The sequence below is a fragment of the Nanorana parkeri genome, unplaced genomic scaffold, assembly GCF_000935625.1.
Source record: "Nanorana parkeri isolate BGI_ZX_2015 unplaced genomic scaffold, ASM93562v1 scaffold2225, whole genome shotgun sequence".
Taxonomy (NCBI): Eukaryota; Metazoa; Chordata; class Amphibia; order Anura; family Dicroglossidae; genus Nanorana; species Nanorana parkeri.
The window spans coordinates 3,100-11,579 of NW_017308493.1; the positions used below are offsets into that span (position 1 = coordinate 3,100).

The 8,480-nt window shown below is 42.9% G+C and overlaps 1 protein-coding gene across 1 annotated transcript in view; it reads left to right on the forward strand.

Annotated features, from left to right (window-relative positions):
• The first annotated feature begins 399 nt into the window (after positions 1-399).
• Positions 400-8,480, forward strand: part of LOC108801113 (anthrax toxin receptor 1-like) — a 47,421-nt gene continuing 39,340 nt past the window's right edge. Inside the window, exons 1-3 of the mRNA XM_018573066.1 lie at positions 400-450; positions 900-980; positions 4,658-4,718. Of these exons, the coding sequence (XP_018428568.1) occupies positions 400-450; positions 900-980; positions 4,658-4,718 (193 nt within the window). The remainder of the gene's footprint in view (positions 451-899; positions 981-4,657; positions 4,719-8,480) is intronic.

An 8,480-nucleotide genomic window follows, 5' to 3' on the forward strand; every position in this document is an offset into this window, starting at 1 on the left:
TTTTAACTTTCTTTGCTGAGTTAAAATTAGATGTTTCTTGGATTGTCTCGTGTCTGTGGGTTATCTAAGAAGATAAGTCACTCCAACATCCTCAATCAATTTGTCTTTATTGATGCTTAATCATGTTATCACAAAATCACCACATTTCGGGGCCAAACAGGGTCCCTTCATCAGGCAGGCAGTAAGAAGTAGAGATTGCATATGCATAGAATACGTTTGGCTGTCCCAAGTACATATATTTATATATTACTGATATTTATATAGTGTCAACAATTTATGCAGCGCTTTACATACAGTAGTTGCACATTCACATCTGTCCCTGCCTTCAAGGAGCTTACAATTTAAGGTTCCTATCTCACATGTATACATACAAGGCCACTTTAGACAACCTATGGCAGCATGTCTTTGGAGTGTGATAAAGCTTATGGGCCGCCCAACAGCCAAAAGACAGTGAGTAAACCTGACCGTACACGGAATAAATTTTCAACTTGTTCCTGATGAACTTGACAAAATTTGAGATGTGTGTGGCCCTGTCTCTCTCCCCCCCTCCCCCCCCATAGATTTGTTCATAAATTCAGCTTACATGGTTAAATGAATGAATGAATGAATCCCCTCCCCGGCTGGATTTTGCTGGGTAGTGCTGAAAGGACCACACACAACATAAAACCTGACCAATTTTGGAGCCATGTCTGGCCAGCTTATCTCATATCAGCCAATTAGATGTTATTCTTTACACTGCTTGAAGCAACCAGAACTAAGAAGTTGATTTTCTTTTTGATTGATATGGATTATTGTGTTTTTTGATTTGTTTTTTAATTGCCCTAATTAAAAAGTCACCTGAGTTTCTCTAGTAGTAATTATTTGGCAGTATATACTGACTTGCTCTCCTTTTTTTCCAGCTTGCAACAATTGCAGACAGCATTGATCATGTGTTCCCCGTGGTGGGTGGATTTCATGCTTTGCAAGGAGTTATTGATTCAGTGAGTACATATTCATACACTGTATAGTGTACTTGCTTGTAGAATTGGTAGACAACGGAAATTACAAATTACAACCACAGCAGCCTATGGAGCTGGCACAAAGGAAGTCTGGTGGTGGTCCCTCTTAAAGTGTACAGTATGTTAACTCTAACAACAAAATTATTTATGTGCTCCTTTTAGGTCTATTAGATATACCATTGAAAGCATTTTGTTATATCTAATAAATATTTTTTAAAAAAAACGATTTATGTTGTCAGAAATTCAGAACGGTACTGTGTCCTATGCACACTTTCTGAAATTAGCCCTCCTAGTTCTTATCATGGACCACAGAATCATTAGCCTTGTGTTGTGGGATAGGTTGAGTAGTTTACCAAAAGTCAGTGGCCACGGTTGATGTTATTCAGTCTACCAAAAAGCTCCATGTTGTCAGTTCATAACAGGACGTAGGAGCTGGGTGCATTTTTAGAAGAACTGTTATTTTTCTTTACTCGCAGGTTCATTAAATAAATAAATTACAGGGGAATGTACACAGGGAAACTAATAAAAAACCCTCAAAACTCAAGTCCAATAAGCATATGTAAACCTAAATCTATTTTTCAGTATGTTTGTCAAAATGATTCACTGATTAGGAATGAAATGTAAGCTGGTGCGCGGTTATGCAGAGCTTTGCAGGTGAGGCTGAGAGGTTTGAAGTGCATCCTAAAAGAAACAGGAAGCCAGTGCAGAGATTGACAGAGTGGTGGCGTGTGAGAGTAGCAGGAGGTAAGGTAGATTAGTCTGGCTGAAGAGTTCATGATGGATTGAAGGAGGGCAATCTGGGTACATTTCAGGCCAATGAGATGAGGAATTGCAATAGAAAATTCCCATTAGAGTTCCCAATAGTCAAGTCAGGAAATGGTTAGCGCGTTGACAAGCATTTTAGTGGTTTCCTCAGCATTTTGGTGGTTTCCTCAGTGAGAAAAGGTCTAATTCGAGAGATGTTTTTCAAATGTAATGGCACGATTTAGTGATAGAGTGTCTGTAAGGGGAAAAGGAGGGGCTAGAAGGAACGATCATATAGATAGGAAGATAACACATTTTGTAGAAGGAGCTACAAACAGATGGAGGCAACGTCCAGGTGTTCGGCAGACGCTGGAGCAGCGACTGCTAAATACTATATCTGGCAGCAGGAGATTTCTCCATCCATGCGGTTTTGGATGGATGGAGGAATCTGTTAGATTTTTTTCATTTAGCCTAAGGGCTGAACAATAAAAACAATAAAAATCTAGTAGGCCTCACTTAGAATGGCAGCAACAAAAAGGATTTGAGGTCAATCACTGTTTGAGTGCAGTAGAACAGCAGCTGACCAGCATTCAGAAAATTATACTGCTGCCTCCTGAATGCAGTTTTTTTTCTACTCTAATGGGAATTTTCTATTGCAATTCCACGGTGCAACCTATTGACTGCAATGGTTTTGTTTGGCAAGCAGCAGCACCACCAGCATCAGCGACAAAGAGCATCACGGCTGCAGCAAGTATACAAGCATGAGCATATAAAATCAACTGCTTGTTTTTACCATCCATCGGCATCCCGCGTAAACAAGGCCTTAGTGCAGGGGTGGGCAACTCCGGCACTCCAGCTATGCTTTAACTACAAATCCCAACATGCCTCTGGGAGTCATGTCTGTAGCTGTCAGTCTTGCAATGCCTCATGGGACTTGCAGTTCCACCTCAGCTGGAGGGCCAGAGTTGCCCACCCCTACCTTAGTGTATGACTAGCCAGGTTGCTGTTATTGAAAGGATCCCCAAGTAAGAAACTTTGCAACAAATTAACAAAAAAAATGTACATAAAGGAGAACTATGAGGTGAGTCTGTGAAGGTTCTCATTCATCCAGGTCATGGTATATCTGTAAAAAAGAAGTCAAGGCAACTGGACTTGCTGTATTTTTCTTGAAGGCGTTTCACTGGACATCCGACCAGCTTTCTGGGTGTTAAAGAGAGAGGTGTTAAAACAGCATTGTATGCAGCAGACAATAGATGTCTCACCCCCCTCTATTCAAGCTTGGCTTCTCCATTTTTACATAAATGAGTTACAACATAAATTACAACTATGAGGTTAGTGATTTCCACTCATCCTCATTGTTAGATCCGACCTATGACAAAAAAGCTGTCACAGGTTGATGGGGAAGTGAGTGGATTGGTGGCACGTTTCTGTTCACTTCCCAATCAATAGAGCCTATCGATTGGGAAGTGAACAGAAACGTGCCACCAATCCACTCACTTCCCGATCGTCTCCCTGCATTGAGCAGTGACTGTGAGTCACCGATCCCAGCAGGGATTCCCCATTCCCCTCTCCGATCCTCCAGCGCTGAGTGGAGGAACGAACGGGCAAGGGGGCGGGCACAGCTGGCTCTGCATATAGATAGGCAGAGTCAGCTGTCACTCACGCAGCTGGGTGGATCTCAACAGTATTGTCAGGATCTGTCCCAGCTGCGGCGCTCTCAGTATATCGCGGGCAATAGCTAGTATGGTATAGGTTAGTACATGTTCTTCCATGACCCTAAAGAGAATAGCAATCAAGTTAAGTGTAAAAAAAAATTAAAAATTAATGTCTCATTTAAAAAAAAAAAAAACACCAAAAAGTCCCCTGCCCCTGTGTGCACGCACTTATAAACGTAAATATGAGTCAGGTCCGCCTACGTGCGAAAACAAGGATTACACCACACATGTTACATATCGCCGCAAATGTCGCAGTGAGAGCAATAATTCTAGGCCCATCAGTCACCGATGACACTAAAATGATGAGCGGTAAAAGCTTTTAAAGCATCGCCTATGGACAATTTTAGGCATGGACGTTTTTTGCGACTTTGCTGACGCATGCAATTTTAAAGCTTGACATGTTTGGTGTCTATTTACCTGACGTGACCCCGTCTTTTAATATTTTACCAAAAAATTGGGTAATAATAAATGTTTTATAACACAACGTAGGGAAAACAGTTTTTGTTTCAAAATTTTCGGTACTATTTTTATTATATAGTAAAAACTAAAAACCTCAGTGGTGATTATATACCACCAAAAGAAAGCTCTATCTGTCCCCAAAAATTGTCTAAAATGTATTTCAGGACATCGTTGCATGACGGAATAAATGTCAGTCAAAGTACCGCAGCGCTGAATACTAAAAAATGGCCTGGACAGGAAGGGGGTATAATACCCAAGTCAGCAAGTGGTAAAGAAAACTGTAAACACTGAACGCATGTCGCAATGACGTGTGTGTTTGTGGGTGTTTTTTTTCCCACGTTCGCCGGGTGTCCCCACTGGTTTCAATGGGTGCCTGCATGCATGACAAACACGGGAAAGTACCTTGTGTAGTAAATTCTAATACTCGCTCTTTTGTGTGTATCTTCCAGGCCACATTTGGGGTGCCATTAACTAGTAATGGCACTGCAAGTGTGTCTAAATGCACGTTTGGCGCACATTCATGGAACACGATGATGCATGATGCCAGACACACTGAAAAATAAATTTATTTAATCATTGATCTGTCCCTGGTTAGATCTGCTTGCCATTTGAGGGTTAAGCTAATTTCTTGAGCAGACGGGGAAAGATATGGACTTTTGCCTTGAAATAACAGCAGCTGCCTGGCACACCATTCTCTCAACTCGATGCCGCATGCCAACTAAGAACTGCATCTTCTTTCAGATCCTAAAGAAGTCCTGCATTGAGATCCTAGCTGCTGAGCCGTCCAGCGTCTGTGCAGGAGGTGAGTCACAAGTTACCACAGGAATGACAACTCTTTAAGGCGAGGGGTGGCAAGACATTGCTAGACATCTCTGGCCTTTAAGAGGAGCTGTCAGTTTGTGTTTTGTAAATCCTCAAGTGTGTATATAGCTTGTCTAATTCAATATCACTATTTGTTTATGTTAAAGCTGAACTCCAGGCATGAACGCTTTCATTTAAATATATTCCTCAATAGTCACAAAGGATAGAAATCCACTTTGTGCACACAAAATGCTTTAAAACCCCCAAATGTAAAGTAGCCGTGAGATAATTACTGTGGTGTACAAAACCTCTGCAGAAAGCAGAACTGTGGAATGGGTCGCTCTCAGGAGCACAGTGATTTCAAGCGTGGTATCGTGATAGGTTGCCACCTGTGCAATAAGTCCATCCGTGACATTTCCTTGCTACTAAATAGCTAGCGCCGGTGTTGTAAGCGACCCAGGGCACGGGCCCCCCCATCTGGCCACAAGCCCTCGGGCAGTGCCTGAAGGGTCAGTCCGCCACTGGTTGCTGCTGCAAGAAAACTAGCAAGCCAATAACATTCTGTGCTCTGTCTGTGTTGATTGTTATACGTTAGATATGTGTATTCGGATTTGGAGGAACCTGCAAATCAACGAAATTCAATATACTAAAACTACGCTATATTGCCAAAAGTATTGGGACACCCCACCAAATCATTGGATTGATGTGTTCCAATCACCTCCATGGCCACAGGGATATAAAATCAAGCACCTAGGCATGTCGACTGCTTCTACAAACATTTGTGAAAGAATGGGTCACTTTCCGGACATCAGTGAATTCAAGCGTGGTAACGTGATAGGTTGCCACCTGTGCAATAAGTCCATTTGTGAATTTTCCTTGCTACTAAATATTCCACAGTCAACTGTTAGTGGTATTATAACAAAGTGGAAGCAACTGGGAACAACGGCAACTCAGCCACAAGGTGGTAAGCCACGGGAAATGACAGAGCGGGGTCAGCACATGCTGAAGCGCACCGCGCGCAGAAGTCGCCAACTGTCTGCAGAACCAATAGCTACAGACCTGCAAACTTCGTGTGGCCTTCAGATTGGCACAACAACAAAGCGTAGAGAGCTTCATGGAATGGGTTTCCAGGGACGAGCAGCTGCATCCAAGCCTTATATCACCAAGTGCAATGCAAAGTGTTGGATGCAATGATGTAAAGCACGCCGCCACCGGACTCTAGAGAAGTGGAGACGTGTTCTCTGGAGTGACGAATCACGCTTCTCTGTCTGGCAATCCGATTGGACGTGTCTGGGTTTGGGGGTTGCCAGGAGAATGGTACTTGCCTGACTGCATTGTGCCAAGTGGAAAGTTTGGTGGAGGGGGGGATTATGGTGTGGGGTTGTTTTTCAGGGGTTGGGCTTGGCCCCTTAGTTCCAGTGAAGAGAACTCTTAAGGCATCAACATACCAAGAAATTTTGGAAAATTTCATGCTCCCAACTTTGTGGGAACAGTTTGGGGATGGCCCCTTCCTGTTCCAACATGACTGCACACCAGTGGATGAGAGAATTTGGTGTGGAGAAACTTGACTGGCCTGACCTCAACCCGATAGAACACCTTTGGGATGAATTAGAGCGGAGACTGCGAGCCAGGCCTTCTCGTCCAACATCAGTACCTGACCTCACAAATGCGCTTCTGGAAGAATGAGCAAACATTCCCAGAGACACACTCCTAAACCTTGTGGGCGCCTTCCCAGAAGAGTTGAAGCTGTTATGGCAGCAAAGGGTGGGCCAATGCAATATTGAACCCTACGGAATAAGACTGGGATACAATTAAAGTTCATGTGCGTGTAAAGGCAGGCGTCCCAATACTTTTGGCAATATAGTGTATATTAAGCACACCAAGATTCAAGTAAGAATGGCTCCTTTATTTAAAAAAATATTTGCTTATCCCAGAGTTCATCTCTAAGACTTATTGTAGTTTACTACAATTTTCAATTAAATAAATTTTGTACATAGTAGCAACTTGCTTACCATAATTTCATACTTGTTTTCTTCTGTCCCCAGTAGATTTCCCCCATTTGCTTTTTTCTGAAAAAATACTTACTGTTAGTTGGGATTCTGTCTTCTGTGTTTGAATTAACCTCAGACAGATATTCCCACAAATTTCCCTGCAGAGTGGAAACAATGTAACGCTTACTTAGCAAAATGTATGAGGTTCCTATGTTCCTTCAAATATCTAGCCATGCGCAACAGAAATAAAAAAAAAATGCACATAATTGAAAAACTAAAATGCATGCAGATTTAGCTGATTAAATCAAGCAAACCTGTCACCAGGTGGAAAAAAAGTAACGCTAAACTCCAATATGAATCCATACAGGGGTGCTGTTTACATGCCAAAGACCTTGTATTTCTGTCCATCCACTTCTGCAATTTATACAGCCTGCCACACAGTACAGCTCTGTCTGGTGGGGTAGAAGACCTGATTATTCCCTGCTGTAATTCACTAAAACTTAAATGTCTCCTCCCCACCCCCAGTGACTGGACAGGGACAGAAGAGACAGCAGACTGATGACATCATCTCTCTGTCACTTTGCTCTCTCCTCCTATAAGCATGCCACTTGCTAGCACATGAGCACTGTTGCACCACTGACTGGCTTCTCCTTCTCCCAGTTTGAACTTACACTGCCTGGATTTAAAATGATATATTAATGATGTGGTCTCCAAATGCAGACCCTATGCTGGTCTTTAACTGGCCCTTGAGGCACTATTCCTCCCAGTGATACTTATAATGGGGCACTAGTCTTTCCAGTGATGTCAGTGATGGGGCACTATCCCTCCCACTGACACCAATGATGAGTCACTATTCATGTCACTAATACCAAAGATGGGACATTATTCCTTCCATTGACACCAACAATGGGGCACCATTCCTCCCACTAATAGCAATGATGGGGCACTGTTCATCCCACTGACCAACTATGGGGCACTATTGCTCCCATTAATACAAGTGATGGTGCACTATTCCTTCCAATTACACCAATCATGGTACGCCAATCTTGGGGTACTACTCCTTCGACTAATAATAATGATGGGGCATTATTCCTTCCACTTACACCATTAATGGGGCAATCTTCCTTCCACTGGCACCAACAATTGGGCACTACTTCTTCCACTGACACCAATGATGGGGTCTACTCCTTCAACTTACACCAACAAAGGTGTGCCATTTCTCCCACTAATATCAACCATGGGGTACTATTCCTTCCACTGACACCAAGGACATGGCACTACTTGCCCAACTGACACAAACAATAGGGCATTATTTATTCAACTGACATCAACAATGCCTTACTATTCTTCCTATGGATACAAATTATGAGGCACTATTGTTTCCACTGAAACCAACATTAGGGCACTTTTCCTTTTCCCATTATTCCCAGGCACTAGGTAATATTTACTCTTACTGCTCACCAACCACTGATGCCAAGGCATTTTTTACTTCTACTGTCCACAGCATGGCCCAATCTGAGGGACAGTAAACTGGCATATTACAGGGTTAATTCAGAATTTAAAAATCAGTTTTAAACCAGGATCCCCTGGGAAAAAAAAGAGAACTTATCTCTCCAGCGGGCAGTGGGTTGAAGCTTGAAGCTATCTCGCAATAAGACGCTCGATTGCTTGTATCAGCAGCTGTCACTGCCGTTGCCTGTCCCAAGATCCGCTGTGCCCGATGCGGCCGGAACCGGCATGGCTCTGTGACAGGAGATCAAAGGGAGTTCAGT